Here is an 18,859-nt window from a genome sequence, read left to right as displayed (position 1 = left end):
CGTCATGCTTGTCTTGTCTCTTTTGTTAGTATTAACTGTTTTTCTGGTGGAAGATAGTGCATAAGTGGTCTTGGACAGAGGGGCTGCCCAGAGGTCCCAGGGCTGTGTTTCTGAGGGTTGAATAGGCCTCCACAGCAGCCTCTGTGCTTGTCTAGTGTCAAGGTAGGACTGGGCTAGGACTGGCCACAGAGCTGTTTCCCAGTACCAGGGCCCAAGGTCATGGAAGGAGCCCTTCCTGAGCCCTACCATGAGGACCATGGCCTTGTGCCTTCCCTGGGGGAGGAGCCTTGCCTTCCTAGAACAGAAGGGTGGGGCTTATTCATCCCTCCCTCAGGGCTCGCAGACTGCACTCCACTGTCTTCCAACCTCTGCTCCCCTTCCAGAGAGCAACCTTCTTGCCTCTGCACTTAGCTGTTGGCCTATGTAGGCCCAGAACCATCTGTCTCCTTCTCCCCTCTGCTCCAGATGTCAGGTCAGTGGCGAGTACTCTGTCTCTTTGGAGAGAGCTTTTCTTGTCTGTGAGTTTGTTGACATCTTACATACTAACTGTTGCATTCTGGGCCTGGTTCAATATAAGAGGAAGTACAGTGTGGCCATAGAAGGTGTGGAGAGTGCCATGGAAGGTGCTCCATCTCTGTCTCTTAAATAGACAGGAACCGTGGCTCAGAGAACTCAGTATGGGAGTGTATGGGCTAGCCAGGACCTATTGGCACTGGCAGAGCCTCTGAAGGTTGCAACTGTCTCAGGGAAAAGAGTCTGTATGTGCCTGAAGAAAGATCCAAATAGTGTCAGTCTAGTGATGAGCTCCCTGAGACAGAGCCTGAGGTCAGCCAGTCCTCACTGTGAGCAGCAGAGGAAGTTGTTGTGGTCCGTAAAGCACACAGGCTGCCACCAGTTCACACAGAAAAGATGGAACCAAAAAGATAATAGAAGTAGAGGTTAAGATTTCAAAAGGGAACAGGAGTCCAGGGGAGCTGGGAGCCTTTTGGATGGTGGAAGCAGCCTCTGGGGTGTGATGGTGTGGCATTGGGCTCCTCTCAGTCACAGAGGGAAGGTCCAAGACACCCTAGGTGGAAGGTTCCTTAGATCCTTCGACCCTGGAGCACCGCCAGCCACTGCCCTGAGTCCTGGTGAGGGACGGGAAAACCTGTGGTGGTCTCTGCCTTTTCATGCTCTTCACTCTCTCGTTTTCTTTTTAAGAACTGGTACTGTACACCAGTAATCTCAGTACCTGGGAGGTGGAGGCAGGAGGATCAGAGGTTGGAGGCCAGCTTTGGCTACATAGCTAGTTAGGGACCAGCCTGGACAACACGACACCGGTGGTATCTCAAAACAAAACAGCAAAACTCTAATTCTGGTGACAAAGGTAGACTGTCGTTATTCCCAAGGGAGGTTCAGGAACAAGAACTGACAAGTGCTTAGTGAGTTCCCTCTGGGCACAGGAGCCCACTCCTCTGGGAGTGATTGGTATAGGGATAGGCCACCCTCACAGCCCTGGTGTGGCTTGCACACTAGGTAGCCATGACCATGCCTGGTCCTCTTTCCCTGGCCTGCCTGGTTGCTTTCCTCTGTCCAGAGGGCTTTTCCTTCTCATGTTCTAGCATTAGCCACCATCACTGGAAAGCAGCCAAGATGTTTGACCCTGGAGCACTGAACTCCCCCAGCTCCTGCCCATTCGCCTACATGCAGGCCAAGAGCCTGCTCTTGTTTCCAGAGTAACCACCTCCTTAGGCCCGGCCAACTTTCTCTCCCAGCCTACTCTAAATCCTGGAGACCAGAGAAGACAGGCTAGTGGTTACTCTGGGCAGAGGACAGTCTATATAGCTGTAGACTGCATACTTGTCCTCAAACCACCCACAGTCAGTAGTAGAAGAGACACTGCCTTCTGCACTGTCACATTAGAGCACCAGAGCTAAGGTATTTGCTCATTCTGTAATTGGCCTTATGTCCAGCTATCTAGGTACAGGGAATCCTCATATTCATTATTAGGTCAGCCTGACACTTTGGCCTCATCAGCTGCAAATCAGGGTCTCTGGCTGGCTACAGAATAGCTGAAGTCTGGTGTCTTTCATCCTGGGTAGATATATGTGCCATAGGGACTTTTGTGCCTGGGGACCCTCAGCCTTGAAGTTGGGGCTACCTTGGTGTCTCTGAGTGCCTGTCTCCACTGCACTGTTCTGCTTCTCTTCATCTTTTCAGGCCTGAATTCCTCTGTGCTTCCTGCTGCTGGGTCTTACTGAGTTCTGTTTGAGAGATAGGCATGATACAATACTTATTCTTGGTATGTGGTATGAGCATCTCCCCTTCACACTGTGGCTCTCTTGGTGCTGTGTCAGCAAAAGGGGGAAAGTGGCTCAGTTGTTTTAGGCAGTAACCTTTGAAGAAAGTTGTGAGACCCATGAGTGAGACCTGGCATTCTTGTGTTTGCTAGCTTCTCCTTTGGAGCCTTAATTAGGTTTTTATAGAAGTCCAAGCCTCCTTCAGTCAGACAGATGTCCCTGAAGCCTCAATTTGATTTCCAGCTATTGTCTTTTCTACCAGGACCTGATTCCAGAGGCTTCTCTTGTGACGGGAATCGTCTCATTGAGACTGAACCTTGATGGGTTCAGACACAAAGAAGGAGACTTGCAAAGAGGAAGCATGCTCTCGCTTCCTTCCCTGCAGACCTCAGCCTGCAGCTGAGCTCACTCCTTTGCAGATTCCGGAAGACTCGGAAGACTTGGGAGGCCTCGCAGCCAGAGTCCCTTTGGCTTGGCACAGTGATTTGCTTATCCCCTCTTCCCACTCTGGGAATAGAGGATTTGAAGAATTAGAAGCCTGGCTGCAGGAATGGCATCTGCCAGTGGGTATTTTATTGTTTTCTTGGTAGACTAAGAACAGGAAGGCTTGCGTCAGCTCGGAGCCAGAAACTCCTGGATGCCATTTTGTCCAGAGTAAAATCCTTAGGCAAATTTGCCAGGGGTCAGTATGTACTGGGCCCTTAGACCCAGGGAGCTGTTAAGCATGAGATGTTCTGGTACTGCTTCTCTTCAGAAATAGGGCTCAGAAAGCAAGGCAGGGCTGTGGTCCTAACGTGGGTTCCAGCATGAAGCAAGTCAGTCCTCTTTTTTTTTTTTTTTTAATGTGTATAGATGTTTTGCTAGCATGCATGTGTGTACACCGTGTACATGCATGCCTGGTGTCCATGGGGGCCCAAAGAGAGTGTGATTCTTAGGACAGGAGTTAAAGATGGTTGTAAGCCAGTTAGGTGCTAGGACTGAACCCTAGTCCTGTGGAAGAGCAGCCGGTGCTTTCAGCTGCTGAGCCCCCTCTAGCCTCGGGGGTTCTTCATTTGACAGAGGCCATCTCTAATCAGCTCAAACAAAATGAATGCTAGTGGAATAAAGGTGGAAACTCCACAGGCTGTAGAAGAGTATGTAGATCATACCCAGAAAGGGCAGGGCCGGGGTGAGATGGGGGTTTTGAAACAGGTGCTGGAGCCAACTCAGGCCTCCCGTGGCCCTCCACTTCTGTGAGTGGAATGAACAGATGTTGAGCTGTCTCCTAAAAGGGCACACGTGGCTGTACTCTGTGTCCTGCTTGTGCATGTGAAGCCCCAAGCCCTCATTTGTGCCACACGTGCGCTAGTAGTGCACGCTCACCATGCCAGCCTTCCTTCCTGTTCTCTCAGCTTTCTGCGGTCCCTGTCTTGGTGTAGCTAACTAGGAACCACCCAAATGGATGTTGTCCTTGAGCCTGGGTACCCCCTGAGCACCAAGTTTCCCTTGACAGGCAAGGCACCCTGGCAGGAGGCCATCCCCATTCCTTCTCAGAACGCTGCTCTGGAGAGTAAGTGGCCTCTCTGGGTTCTGTAGGCTTCCGCATTGGTCTTGTGGGTGGCACAGTCCTGATGGCAGGCTCTCCTGTGTTTGTCACCTGCTCTCTATTGGGTGACTTTGGTGTGGCTTCCATCTGCACATTCTGCAGCACTAGCCATGTTAGCTGAGATGAAGGCAGGCACAACCCCTTTGAACTCTTTCTAGATATTTCAGTGGGTAGCTATAGATAGTTATATACCAGAGGGTGACCTGACCTGGTAGCGTTAAGGATTATTTTAAGCCAATAAGAGACCTGGAAAGGGTTGTTTATTATCAGTAACCTTGTCTATCAACACCAGCCCAGGTGTTCCTCTGGAAACTGTCTCTGACCTCTACCCACCTTAACACACACAGTCTGCATACCCACTCCCAAGTCCCATCTCTCTGTAATGTAATGAGTTGTCTGTGTGACCATGTTCTCTTGGAGGTTTGAACCTTTCTTCCCTTCTATGTCCTCAAGTCCTGAAAGGATCATCCTACCCATTAAACCCCTTTGGGATAAATGTACTTCTGGCTGAGAGCAAAGGTCCCCAAATTGGGCACTGGGATGGGGTGAGGAAGCTGGTGCCAGGCACCTGCTGTCTTATCTGAATGGGCCAGGTGTTGCTAGTCGGCCCCACCCTCCTCCTGGGACTTTATGAGCCAACCCAGGCTCCCACCCACTTCTCACCCTAGAAGCCCTGCCTCTTTTTGTCATGTGGTCGGGCCTGGGGCTCCTCTCAGAAGCCGTAATCCTATGTAACAGGCTGAGAACTAAACTTCCATGGCATGACCAACCCCTAGCACAGCCTGAATAGAGATAAATATCAGTTCCTGTATACTGAGTATGCTGTAACTGAATGTGACGTAGCCAATCTCTGGAATGCTTGAGGCAGACCTTCTTCTCAGTATTCTGACTAGGATGTCTGCTCCTCACTCACCATCCAAGTAGGCCACTTGACTTGGATGCCAGATATGCAAGAGCCCCCAGAATATTCTGTGCTCAACTTACTGTCTAGCTGTGAATCCTCAGCTTCTTTTTCATCTGTGTTCAGCTGAGGTAGGTATGGATTGTGAGGGAAGACAGAAAACAGTGGAGTGGGAAGCCCAGTGGATGGACAGTGCCCAGGAATTGAAAGCCATAGCTCTCAGGCTGAGACCTGATGGAACCAGTGAGTGCCTTGGGCTTCCGAGAGGACAATTGACAGCTTCACTATAACCATAAGCAGCTGTGAGACATCAGTCAGCATTCCCTTCTGGGTGGAAGAAGAGTTGCTGTCCTATATCACCTGGGGAGCCACCAGGGTGTAGGTCCACTGCTCCATACTCCCTGGAGGAACACCTTTCCAAGTTTCTTTTCAGCCCCTAATAAAGTTTGGTTCTATCATTGCATAGACCCTCCCCATATCCCTTTGTGGAGAGATTCCCTCTTGCCAGGAGTCACAGGCATTTTGTGTGGCTCAAAAGCCCATTAGCCTGCTCAGTCTGTAACTCTGAAGCCTTGAGGCAAAGGCCAGGCTCAATCCTGAGGCTGATGTTGCCTCTTGGGCTACATTCTTCCCTTTGTTCAACCTGCTGCTGCCTAAGGGCAGATCCCCCTGTAATTGTGACTTTAGAAAGAACTCAGTGCAGAGTCGTGTGCAAACATGTTCCTGATGACATAAAAAGTGAATAGCTTTTCTGCTTGTTTTTAGCACACGCCAAAGATGAGTCAAGGACCTACCCTCCTCTCCTGTGGAATTATGGGTGAGTAGCTACACATTATGGACATCTTCTTCTAGTTCTTCTAGCCAGGTGAAACTCCAGAGGAGTCCTGGGGAGACTCTCTTCTGTGTTTTTAACTATTTCAGTCCCCAATGGGGCTGGAGTAGACCAATAGGGTGCTGGGCACGAGAGTGAGGGGCACTGGTGTGTGGTTTATTGGCACTGTTTCTAACTCCTGCATTGAGTTCTGGCTGTTTAATAAGTAATTCATGGTGATCTTTTTTTTTCACTCAGAAAACCTATTGAAGGATAGGAAGTAAAAATCTTTTAAAGTCTGGTGGTTCTCAATGGTGGCCCCTGTTGATTTTGTATATGTTTTACATTTTTCACATAACCAAGTATACCATGAACATAAAATTATATAAACTGTGTTTGGTTTTACATGCAGTAATTTTTATGGTATACAAATTACTCAGGTCCTGTATCTTTATAGTACTGATCCGTGTGGATGTGCTATATGGATGCGCTGTGGTGATATGATTCTTACAGTCATGGGGTAAAGTGGCTGTAAGGGGTTCTCTCAGTCTGAGTTTTTGTCTTTTGTCTTATTTCTCAGAATAGTTCCAGAAGGGAGCTAGAGACCAGAGGTCAGGGACCTTTTAAAGGCTCTTGGTTCATTATATGGCAAATGTCCTGGCCAATAAACCCTTTGGTCTGGTGTAAGGGGTTCTCTCAGTCTGAGTTTTTGTCTTTTGTCTTATTTCTCAGAATAGTTCCAGAAGGGAGCTAGAGACCAGAGGTCAGGGACCTTTTAAAGGCTTTTGGTTCATTATATGGCAAATGTCCTGGCCAATAAACCCTTTGGTCTGGTGTTTCTGTGCACACGTGATGCTGTTTCTGGAAAGAGAAAAAAGGATGGTTGCATTGGTCACATACATTTTGCATTGCCCTACAGATGGATTCAGTGATGTCTAGGTTGAGTCGGAAACCAGACCTCAGTGATGGAATAGCCATAGTGGGCTTTCAGACTCAGTGCCTTGTGGGGCCACGTGAGATTGTCCTCATCCTTCTTCACTGTGTCCAGTGGCAGCTTTTCTAATTTCAAGGCACTTCACATAGATGAGACTGAGTGCAGTGGGGGCCTGCCATGTTGGATGCTGCTACACACATCGTCTGCAGCTTCCAAGCCAGGCAAGTGCTTGTTTATGCTAGGGGAAACATAAGCCCAGTGACTCTCTGAAGCATCTCCTAGGAAATAGAATTAGCAATAGAGAAGAACAGTTATTTTCTTTTCAGTACATGGCATAGCATAGAGAAATGCTAGATGTCTTTTTTTGATATTGCTACCCAGAGGACATCCAAACACCTGGATAACACACTTCTGTGACCTACTGTCACATGACCATGGTGATTAATGGCTTTTCTCCTCCATCACCACCGTCCCATGGTGGAAAAACCCACTGTACTCCTGCACCCTGGAACAGGTGCACAATTGAGCTGCCTTCCTTTAGATGAGAATCTATTATGAATGTCCAAGCTTCACCCCAAACTTAGCTCCAACAGAGCCAGACCAGGAAACTGTCCTGAGGATGAGGGACCTCCATTTTAAGACTGTTCTGTTAGGTTTCTCTGACCTTCCAGTATAATACAGCTGACTCTAATGGGTCTGGTCTATGACAGGTTGTGAAAACTGAACCTTTTAACTTTTCTGAGCCTCGGATTCCTCATAGGCAGCATAGCAGTGTGGGCTTGTGAAGACAGTGATAGAATGTCTGTGACAAGATCAGCACAGGAGAGCACAGAGCAGAAGTAGTTGCAAAGGACTGGGACCACAGTGGCTTCTTTTGGGAGTGGGTGTGACAGAGTTGTTCATAGGACCAGAGTAAAGACCTGGGGAAGGAGGCGAGTGAACAGCAGCTCAGGGTGTCCAGGGCCATCTGGCTGCCTGAGCCTGTGGAGCCCAACAGCCTGTTTTCTCTCCAGGGTGGCACAGGGCTTAGAGGAAGTGCCAAACTGTGTTTACAGGCTGACTCTTCAGGAAGCCCTATCCCACTGGCTCCCCACTGGCTCTCAATCCTGCAGGCCAGTGCTAAAATCCCTACCACTCAGCCAGAGGAGATGGGGGTTGGGGGGGGGGGGGGAGATGCCTAGTGTGGGAACAGCAGCATGCCTGTGCACTCTGGCTCTTCAGCTCCATGCCCCTTGTCTGCCTGCTGCTCAGCTTCCTTGACTCTGGAGAGCCATGTTCCACGTCACAGCATGTCTTACCAGGACTTTCATTCATCACACATGGTTTCAAGGACTTGTTCATTGAGCATTTAGCATGTGCTCGACACTTAGTGCAGGGCAGAATGAAAGGGACCCTGTCTTACCCACAGGGAACATTGTGTCTAGTGGAGGAGAAAGAGCCATAGACATTAAACTCCATGTGCCAAAACTGGGGAGGCCAATATAGCCACAGAACAGTACACTCCATTTTCCCATTCCTTGATCTTTTCCTCTGGCAAAGTATAGGTACACTAGGTAGGAGGTCCTTCCTCCTTCTGTCCCATTCCAACAGCTTTGGAGCCAGAGGTCTCAGCAGCCTGAGGCCTTCCTACTTCCCTGTGAGTTGGAGCTGGTAGCTTCCATCAATTCTCCAGCCCATTGACTCCGTGAATGGAGTAGTTTGTGGGCTAGTGGAGTAGTCTTGTGCGGTCACTGTGGCTCACTGGGAGTTGCACTCTAGGCAGAGAGATTTCATCTTGGGTGTGCCTGCTTTTCAATAGCAGGGAAGAGAACACCCGGAGGGGCTGGCCAGACTTTTCAAGAGGGTTTTTGGCCCTTCCAGGGTTGGACAATGCTGAGCAAAGATAAAATGTCAATGATCATAATCACCACCCCAGCCCCAGCTCCTGAAGACAAAGGTTTTGTGACTCAGGGTTTTCCCTCCTAACCCCATGCCCAAGGCCCTATCTGGGAACTGGTGTGGGGAGTTTGCTAAGCACTCTGAAGAAAGGCCCAGCAAGTGCATCAGGGCTCGGAAAGCAGCCCTGGGTTGCTGCTGCTTCATAGAATTCCGCCCTTCCTGATGGCTAAGCTACCCAGGTACCCACTTATAGTCCAGCAAAGTAGTATTCTTAACAATGTATGCTTTGCTTACTTTATTTATTTATTTATTTATTTATTTATTTTGGTTTTTTGAGACAGGGTTTCTCTGTGTAGCCCTGGCTGTCCTGGAACTCACTCTGTAGACCAGGCTGGCCTCGAACTCAGAAATCTGCCTGCCTCTGCCTCCCAAGTGCTGGGATTAAAGGCGTGCGCCACCACCGCCTGGCTATTATTTTTTTAAAGTACCTCATTCTTGTGATTGGGAACTGGATACCAGACCCTTCCCTATCCTTGTGCCCCACCTCAATTTGGGAACCTGATACAAAGTACGTTTACGCTTGTTTAAAGTGAGGAAGAGAAAAAAATCTGGGTTAGGTGTGGATGGAAGAAGACACAGGACAAAACAAAGCCCAACCATGTCCACCTGCTCTGTACCCAGTTGAAAGTTCCTTCTTTGGGTGCCGGGCCAGCTCCTGCTAGCACATAGCAGGGCTCTATTCTCACCTCCATATTTTCCCCACCCACTCCTGTGCTGAGGCAGAATTTCCAGTGAGGCATCTACTCATGACATGAGTTGAGTGGCAGCTCCCAGGCTGCCATCTGGGCTGGGAGCAGCGTTCTTTCTTACATCTACTTCTGGTGTGTTCAGGAAGTGTGGAAGGGATGTCCTCCTGGGTCCAGTGAAGCAGGGGTTGCATGTGACATCCAGCCTGAGCCTGGGACCATCTAGGAGATGTTTGCTTGGGGTCACATGTGTGCTGCCACTGCTGCCACCACCTTCTTCCTCCTTCTCCTCCTCTTCATTTTCTTCTTTTTGTGATCTGATAAAACAGGGCAACTGGGGTGAATGCAGGCCCCATTCATTACCTTTGGCTAATTGCAGCCGTTCAGTGAGTCCTATTTCATCAGGATAGTAGACAGCACACGTCCCATCTTTCTCACCACTCAGTCCAGGAGATTAGAAATCACATAAAATGTGAGAAAGTGAGGGCAACACCGATTATTCCCAAAGGGCCACTAGGAAAAATCGTGTAAATACAAGTCAGTGGACAGAGAACAAAACAATTCATATGCTTAAAAAAAGAGGATGAAAACCCATAATTACTTCAGGAGTTATGGTAATAAATTATTTATTAATGTAAATTATTTCACAGGCAAGGAACATAGAGGAAACTTGAGCAGAAGGATCATGCATTATGTATAAAAAGGAATTGTAAAAACATTAGAGCGGCCGACTTGTGCGGCTCTGCTTCAGGTTTGTCAGCATTTTAATTATAAGCCTCACTTCCACTGTTTAATTACTCGGTTGTTAACGTCTACTCTGTACATAAAAGGCTTCTTCCCTGGGGCACTCTGAACGGAGTTCCTCGGGAAACCAGTTGGCTGTGTTGAGCTGCATAGGGCTAAGAGAGATTGCATGTTGAGATTCAGCAGGCTTTGGTCTCTTAACTCAGCCTCAGTTGATTAACTGAACGTGGCCCATGATTGTACCTGTGTGGAGAAGCTGGCATTCAGGGCTAGACAGTTTCCATTGCGGTCAAATGACCAAAAGAAACCGGAAAAAAAAAGAAAAAAAAAAAAAAACACCACTAGTAATATTGGCATTACTCAGCCCAGGTTTTTGTGTCATTTTGATTGTGATCCTTGAGCCAGGACCTCCTAAAAGAAATTGCTTATGGACTAATACAGGCTGGTATGTGATTTGTTTCCAGTGAAAAAGTACATCCACATACAAGTACATGTGTTTGCTTAAAAAAAAAAAAAAAAAAAAAAAAAAACTCTTTACAGTTTGAATCTGTCTTTGTTGTGGTTACATATGTGTGTGATTTTTAAAATCCGTCCAGGATGCTCTTTAGCTCATACCTTTTATTGGTTCCAGACAGTGTGTATGGGATGAAGTACGGAATGGAAATAGATGGAGTTGGCACATGACAGCTGTTTGTAGTGACGGGAGAGCCTCCTGAGCTGCCCTCTCACGAAGGTGAGGGAGGGGGCCTCAGTGGTGCCATAGGCCAGGGAATGGCTACTGCACTATCTTTGGGTGTTGGCCTCTCAGTGGAGAAGGATGGGCAGTGGGCAAGTTGGGAACATCCTGTCCTAGTCGCAAGAGTATGGCTATAGGACTGCAGAGCATGCTCAGGTCTGCTGTTTGCCAACTGGGTGTGCCTAGAGGACATATGGCACTGTTCTGAAGCCCAGGTTCACCAGCGGGCAGGAATTGCTGTGATGGCTCAGGATATAAACAGTTGCTTAGAGTGCATGCTCGTGTTCTCTCTTAGCTTCAACAAGGACCCCAATGTGTAGGTAACACATCTATTGACAGCTTTCTAAAGGGCTGTCCTCCATGCCAGTCCCCTTATCTAATATAAATGCAGCTATCCTTGGTTTAGAGAACTGTCTGTCTCACATGCTCTGTATGTGCCCCCAACATGAGGGGATAAATATTTAGCCAAACTGGCCATTCCAGCCCTTTGGAACTTTGCTGCTATGGAAAATACTAGTTTCCCTGACATTTGTAAGTACTCCTAGGAGCTTGGTGGGGGAGCTGAAGGCTCTTGTCAAGGTTGAAAGGGTTGTCAGGACTCTACACCACCTTGTACAAATGAAGAAACAGAGGACTGTGCCTTCAGTGTTCAGGGTGGTGCAGTTTTTATATCTTAGTGGTCCCACCAGCCCCCACAATTTTTTTTTTTTTTTTTTTGCAAGGCTACAGGCTTGCCAAAGGCAGTGAAAGCTGCTATTTGCAGTCCCCGCCCTACTAATGAGGCAAGGCCTGGTAACCATTCTACACCCTTATCTTTGTCCCTTCTTTTAGAGCCCCACAGATCAGCCTTCCTGTTTCCCCAGATGAGACCGAGTGGAAAGTCTACCTTCAGCCATCCTAACCCTTTGTCTGTGTGAGGTCCTTGTGAAATGAACTCAGTGTCTTGTATGATTGTCCCTAAGACATGGCAGGGCCAAAGGCTAAAGTGGAGAAACCTAGGAGCCTTTCTTCCTGACTCAGCTTATAGTAAGTTTCCATTCTGGTGACAGGCTCTAAACTTCATTTAAAACAGATGAGAAAGCCAGTTGTGATGACTGTAATCCCATCATCTGAGAGGCTCAGACAGGAGGATTGCAGCAAGTTCAAATCCAGTCTGGGTTTCATAGTGAGTTTCAAGTTATCCTGAGCTAGAGTCAGACTCTAACCAGATGAGACCTTGGGGAGTGGGGGAGCTCAGGTTATTGCTTAGTAGTCCATTGATGTTCTTGTCAACAGATCAGTCTAGCAAAGCTGCCTTTAGACAGATACCCAGTTCTCTGGAGTCTCACACTTTAAAGGGTTGGTGAGCTTCTGCCCCAGTCAGTCTTTGCAGCCCTGGGGCCAAGTTAGCACATCACACAACCTTGGGGTTGGGGGAGTCGAAACATAACTACACCTCACTGTCAGCACAAGTAGACAGATATGAAATCCAGGAATGAGTCAGCCACATATCTGGCTGGTGGCTTGCTTCCTGGGCTTTTGAAGGCTGCAAGAATCAGATCTCTTGAGTCTGCATGTAACTACTTATTTAGAAACCTTATTGTGTTATGGTTGTATCACTTTAAGAGAATATCAAAAACACAGTACTAAGATCTCCAGGGCTGTAAAACTCCTCTATCTTTTGAACATAAGAAGTCTTATAGTCCCAAGAATCTGGGCCCCTGGGAATTTCCCAGTCTAAGTGCAGAAATGGAAACAAGAACATTTGAGGTCAAATGCTATTTGTGTTCCTTCAAGTGCTTCTCTTTCTTAAAGCTCGAAATCTGTGTGCCCAGCAGCCTCTCCTCTCTGTGGTCAGGGCAGCAGGACTGGGTCCTGTAGATGTAAATCTGGGGTAAGTGTATCTTTCTCTCAAAGAGTAGCCAGTCAGAAACTTAAGGCTCAGTTCTTGAGCCTCAGCTTTGGAAGGGATTTTGATCATGTGCTTCACTTGTGGGAGAACTGGGCCCACGGTATTTTTATGTCTCTGTGGTTCATATCCCACCCATAGGCAAAGTGATATGCTCAACCTCTCCCCCATGCCCCCACGTACATTCACACACATTCTCACTGTTGTATAAATTTCACACTTGTGAACTGCATGCACTGGGAACATCAAGAAGGTTTTTATGATACAATAGGAATGGCATAATGTGGGCTGTGTGAAAGAGCCTTTGAGATGGAAGCTCAGGGAGTTCCCACCTGGCCTGTGAAACATGGATTTTTAAGGACTTGAAAAGCAAAGAGATTGTTTTCTATAAGTTTGCCATTCTCTAATTGCCCAAAACAGAAGCAAAATAAACCCACCAGCTTCAATCTTAAGAATCAAATTTGTGAGCAAGCCAGTGGTGGCCCAGCGGCTAAGGTAGCCGCCTGCAGAGGGCGAGCCCGTGCCCTCTGCTCTCTCTCTCTGGTTCGAATCCCGCTTTCCCCGTGTGACTCTGCCCGAGTTTCATGGGGAAAAAAAAAAAAGAATCAAATTTGTGGCAATCAAGATTCTGCATCTCAGCTTCCCACCTCCTCTCATCCAGCAAGCAATCCTGGAATCATATCTTGGAAAATCCCTAGAAAATCCCTAGTACAGAAAATACTGGTTCCCTCTTTGGCTTGAGTCTACCTACAGACATTGGTTCCCAGGTACAGAAGAGCAGATCCCCAACACAAACTTTTCAGTTGTCCTTTCAGAATTACACTGATGATTGCCACTTCTGAGAGATTGCTCTGGGTGCTTTGCTGGGCCTGTGTCTTCTCTCAGAAGCTGAAAGAGATTAAGAAATGTGGAGAACTGTGATTCAAACCAAGGGCCTTGCCCTTTCTAACCCTATCAGGTGACTATTGCTCCTCCAAATCCATGGCCTCTGTCACTTTGGAAAGAGTTCCAGTTATTTATGCAGAAGTGACAATGTTGAATGGCAGGGAGGGGGCACTCATTGTCGTCTTCTCAGAACTCTTTGTGCTGTATGAAGTTGGGGCTTCACACATAGGGCAGTTTGCCATTAAAAATTAGCTTCTATTCCTGTTCTTTTGTCTGGAGATCTGACACAACAACTTGCTCTCTGGACCCTCAGCGAAGGGTGGAAACACAGGAGCTAAACATAGCATTGATTGTTTTCACCTTTTTTTATTTGTACTTTTCAAAGTGACAAAGCTAAAAACCATTAGAATGTGTGCTGCAGACAACACAAGTGGCCACATGGGTGCTATTGAGACACACCAGCAGTGCTTTCCTTTTGCAAAGTAGCTTTTCTTTACCTCTAGCCAGTTAGTTGCCTGCCTGCTTTATACATAGGCCAATCCAAGGCCCAGAGCAGGGTGGAGGATTTGCCTAGCCCAAATTGAATCTGCATGTGTTGAAGATAATAAGAACTAACTCTTGAACACCTACAGTCCCTTCTATAGTTTTTACCTTCATTTTGTCACCTACTTTTCCTTCTCGTCCTCCCACCCCTGCTAGGTCTGCTGTGTGGCACACTCTGTGAAGGACATGGAAAGCCGTCCTGAGTTGTACTTCAGAGCTGGTAGCCCAGTAGAATGAAGAGCAAGGATCATACATACATAGGATCAACCTCTTCTTAGTTGATGGCTTTTCCCCCACTTGACCTGGACACATTCTGTCCCGTGTCCCAGGCTTCCAAGCACCAGCTGTGGTACCATATTGATCCCTCAATGCTCAGTGGACAGGCCAGCAGGTTCCTTCCTCAGCCTACAACACCGGGAGCTCTGTGGTGTTTTCAGTGTCTCAGCCTCAAATGGAAGTTCCAGCGATTTCCTGGAAATGCACAGGAGAGAGCCTAGAGGAAGATGAGCTTAGGCCCTGGTTCTAGAGTGGCTACTTCCCAGAACTAAGGCAGAGCACAGCACAATAAGCTCAGCAGCCACAGATCGCACATACTTACTAATAAACTTAACTCACAGGATATGTACAGACAAGAAAAACAAAAGCATAAATTAACCAGCCATTTAACAGTCATTAATATTTCGTTCCGTTTCTTTTTGTTTCATGTATAACATACTGTGTATTGACTAAATAGGAATCATGGGGCTCTATACACAGCTGCTTTAGCAATATATCTCTGGCATTTCCCCACACCATTAACCAGTCCTTGAACCTGTACTGTTGTGTGATCTGTTTAACCAGCCACTTACTATAGGACATTTTAATTATACTTTATTATACAATTTGCTGTGATTTCTTATCATTTTGATTCACTTTGCACTTTTTTCTTTTTGATTTACTTATTTTATGTATATGAGTACACTGTAGCTGTCTTCAGGCACACCAGAAGACATCAGATCCCATTACAGATGGTTATGAGCCACCATGTGGTTGCTGGGAATTGAACTCAGGACCTCTGGAAGAGCAGTCAGTGCTCTTAACTGCTGAGCCATCTCTCCACTTTTCTTTTCTTTCTTTCTTTCTTTCTTTCTTTCTTTCTTTCTTTCTTTTTTTTTTTTTTAAGGATTACTTTTCTCTTTCTATAATAGACAGTCATGACTCAGTTTGTGTTGATTTGTATTTCTTTTCATTCTATAACCTAGGCTGACCATGCAGTCAAGGTGACCCTCCTGCCTCAGATTCTTGGAATTAAGCTGGATTTATACCACCATGCTCAGTTTAGTTTATATTTGTTATTTTGGTTCACTGAACTAATGCCAAATTAAAAATACTTCAAAGAACAGTAAACATTGAGCAGAGGAGATGGGTCAGTGGGTAAAGCACTTACTGTGCAAAGTCCGATGACCTTAATTCAGATACAAGACCCTGCGGAAAAGCCGGACAGAGCCCACCAGTGGTGGCACACTAGAGAGGCGGAGGTAGGCGACTCTGAGTTCGAGGTCAGCCTGCTCTACAGAGCCCCCACCGCCCCATACCTAAACAATATAAGAAGCTTGCAAATAGCTATTTGGGGCTGGGGGGTAAAGTTTATATGTGGAAGTAATTTATCACATTCACCTAGAGGAGTAGGTATCAGAGCTGCCTCCATCAGGGTCAGGAAGATTCTAAGTTGAGGTCTTTGATGTTCAGCCACACTCCTGCTTCATTCCTAGATGGCCTGCTAAACGTCCAGTAAACCTTTCTTCTGCCTCTCCAGCTCCTGAGGCTTTTAGCATTTATAACCCTGGACAGTTTCTCCCTGTGTCCTCTGCCTAGGCTTGTAGCTCCTCAGGTCATCTGTCTCATGACTTAGCAGAGTACCTGGGAAGAAGAACCTTTATACTAATCCTTGGTTTGGCTTCCTTTGGCTCCTGGGCACCGTCTTTGATTACATTACTCATCCCCTTGACCTAATGGACTAGGCACTGTTTGGACGACATTCAGTGCACAGTGTATCTCAGTGGCCTTTGAGAAGTGACCCCTATAAGTCAGGTGTGGTCATGGTAGCTCATGTCTAATTTCATCACTTGGGAAGTTGAGGCAGGAGATTTGTCATAGGTTCAAGGCTACAGAGTAGCACTTTGTCTGGAAGAAACAGAACAGAGTGGTGCTATAGGGCTGGGTTCACAGTTCTCACTACCTGGAATGTGTATCTCCGAAGGATAGAGCAATCTTTTGAACCATCTACATCTTCCTTGTATAGTAAGTATCTTGAGGCAGGGTCACTGTCAGACTGGCCTGGGTTTTCACTGTGCCATATAGCTGTATTGCTCTGGGCAGTGTGCTGTGTGAATGGTATGGTCCAAGAAGGATGCCCAGTGAGCAGTCTGAATTGCTCTGCGTGTCAGTGAGGGCCTTTAAATAACTTACTGTGAGCCACTTCCAGCTTTATTTCAGGTCCACTGACCGCCTGATTTCTAGCTGTCACATTTGCCAACTAAAACATATATTCAGATTAGCAGAGATAGGGTTAACTGGACAGCAGGTGCTTCTTGTCTTTGTTTTTTGTGGTGTAAATCTGAGAACAGGAACTTTCATCTCCTAATATTTCCAGCATGATGTCTGATTCTATAGTGGAAAAACAATAATTTGTTCTTAAGATTTTACTGAAATAAAAGTTCAAGTTCAAATCTTGCACTCCTCAGTAGGGCTAGCCTGTGGATTCAAACAGAGTTGACTGATCTTACATCACACCCTGCGGCCTGAGTGTTACTCTTACCCATCTCACCTACTTCACACATCCTCAGTTTCATCAAGAAATCAAACGAATATGAAAAAAGTGCTGTGATTGGCAGCTATTGTCAGTGCTGATATTGTTGAACATTTCGGTAGAAGGCAAACCCCAGCCCCATTTTGACCTTGACCATCTGAAGTGGTCAAGACTCAGTGTTGATCATGGTCTTCTGCCAGTGCTAACTTACACTTCTCCCCTGACTCAGCCACCAACCAGGGCAGAGCTCAGGACATGCTACCGTTGTGGGAGACAGCATGGGATGTTGGGAGGAAAGCTGAATCAGGAACTCTAGGGCCAGGTCTGGGTCCCAGGCCTTGTTGTGCTTCCAGCTCAGCATGTTGGGCCTTACTCCTCTCTGGGCCTCAGTTTTCATGTATAAAGTAAGGTTGAGCTGGCTGATTTATGAGGACCTTTCTGGTGCCAAAGTGCTGTATTGCAAACAGGCTGTTCATAAAGGAACAGAACACTGTTGTGAAGGCCTCTCAGATCCTATTTTCTCTTTGTATTTATGCACCAGAAAATGACAGATGGCGAGACCTGGATAGAAAATGCCCTCTTCAGATTGACCAGCCGAGCGCCAGCATCTGGGAATGTCTGCCTGAAAAGTGTCAGGATGGCTCCCTGTGGCACCAGGAGGCGGTGACTGCCTGTGCAGTGACCAGCCTAATCAAAGACCTCAGCATAAACGACCACAATGGGAACCCCTCAGCTCCTCCCAGCAAACGCCAATGCCGGTCACTATCCTTCTCTGATGAGATGTCCAGTTGCCGGACGTCATGGCGGCCCTTGGGGTCCAAAGTCTGGACTCCCATAGAGAAGAGACGATGCTACAGCGGAGGCAGCGTCCAGCGCTACTCCAATGGTGTCAGCCTCATGCAGCGGAGTTCTAGCTTCAGCCTCCCTGCCCGGGCTAATGGGCTCTCCTCGCCTTGCCACCAGTCGAGCCTGCACCACCGCTTTGGGGGACAACCCTGCCAAGGAGCACCAGGCTCAGCCCCCTGTGGACAGGTGGGCGATAGCTGGAGCCCAGACCCACACCCTGTGGGAGGGGGCCGGCTGGACCTTCAACGGTCCCTTTCTTGCTCACATGAGCAGTTTTCCTTCCCAGAATACTGTCCCCCCTCAGCTAGCAGCACACCTGCCTCAACGCCAGAGCTGGCAAGACGTTCCAGTGGGCTTGCCCGCAGCCGCTCTCAGCCATGTGTTCTTAATGACAAGAAGATCGGTGTGAAACGGCGGCGTCCAGATGAAGTGCAGGAACAAAGACCTTCTCTAGACCTTGCCAAGATGGCACAGGTAAGTATCCCAGTAGCCTAGAATAGGCTCTAGAAGTTCTTCAGTGTTTGTGGGATTCGGGTCCTGGTCCAGCCGGCTAAGTGCACGGTGACACTTTCCAAAATGTTTAGGAGTCAGTTCCCTTGTTTTGAACGTAGTCTCAAAAAAAAAAAAGATTTCAAGGTTTTTGTTTCTGTTTTTTGAAGTTTTAAGTATCTGGTTCTCCCCGTTTAAAAGGAGGCATATTCTTTCCCTGTTAAGCGCATTGCTAGTGGAACAGAAGCAGACAGATGGTGAGAGGCAGACATTGGCTAGGAGTCCAGTGTGACCAAACACTAATTAATCCTCTTCTAGTCCTGTGCTGGGACCTCCTCTCCTGGGCCCCACACACCAGTGTTCAGTATCACTCGGATTATGCTGATCCCTAGATCAGGGCCATGGGTAATGACTTCAGAGAAGGTGGGAAGCAATCATTTCCTTTAATTGAATGGTCAAACAGTTAGACTACTCAGAAATTGTTAGTCTGCAACTGGTAGCACTGGTTGTGGGAGCAGCCTTTCCCATGTGCTCCCATTCCTCTTTGTTGTCCTCTTTGTCTTGGAGTCCAGCATTCTGTCAGCACTTCTCTTGGATATTGATCTGAGGGAGATGGGCTTGGGGTTAGACACCATCAGCAGGACAGTTGGTGCCTGCTATGGAGGTCATAGGATGGGACCAAGATGGTGAGGCCTATGCTGTGTGTGACATTGGTCCTTGTGACCATTAATTCTAGGATGGATGGCTGTGGTGGGCAAAACATGGCACTACCAGCTGTTTGCCTACCTGGGAGAACCTCTTGCTCA

The 18,859-nt window shown here is 47.5% G+C and overlaps 1 protein-coding gene and 1 long non-coding RNA gene across 3 annotated transcripts in view; one reads left to right on the top strand and one right to left on the bottom strand.

The window, feature by feature from the left end:
- Window positions 1-18,859, top strand: part of Fam53b (family with sequence similarity 53 member B) — a 67,795-nt gene that overhangs the window by 1,962 nt on the left and 46,974 nt on the right. Inside the window, exons 1-3 of one of the 2 annotated variants that reach the window (XM_076912069.1) lie at window positions 338-472; window positions 5,531-5,582; window positions 17,260-18,038. In XM_076912069.1, coding sequence (XP_076768184.1) covers window positions 5,543-5,582; window positions 17,260-18,038 — 819 coding nt within the window. In that variant the 5' untranslated portion in view covers window positions 338-472; window positions 5,531-5,542. Of the gene's footprint in view, window positions 1-337; window positions 473-5,530; window positions 5,583-17,259; window positions 18,039-18,859 lie in introns of those variants that run through there. The other variant, XM_034523744.2, reaches the window with a different exon arrangement.
- LOC143434167 (uncharacterized) lies at window positions 8,620-18,016 on the bottom strand. Its single transcript, XR_013103496.1, has 4 exons — window positions 17,881-18,016; window positions 14,188-14,401; window positions 13,254-13,390; window positions 8,620-9,451 (listed from the first exon to the last, which is right to left on the bottom strand). It is a non-coding gene; the product is annotated as an uncharacterized LOC143434167 (long non-coding RNA).

This window comes from Arvicanthis niloticus, chromosome 1 (assembly GCF_011762505.2).
Source record: "Arvicanthis niloticus isolate mArvNil1 chromosome 1, mArvNil1.pat.X, whole genome shotgun sequence".
Taxonomy (NCBI): Eukaryota; Metazoa; Chordata; class Mammalia; order Rodentia; family Muridae; genus Arvicanthis; species Arvicanthis niloticus.
The sequence above is the reverse complement of the archived record's forward strand: the minus strand, read 5'-3'. Positions and strand labels throughout refer to the sequence as shown.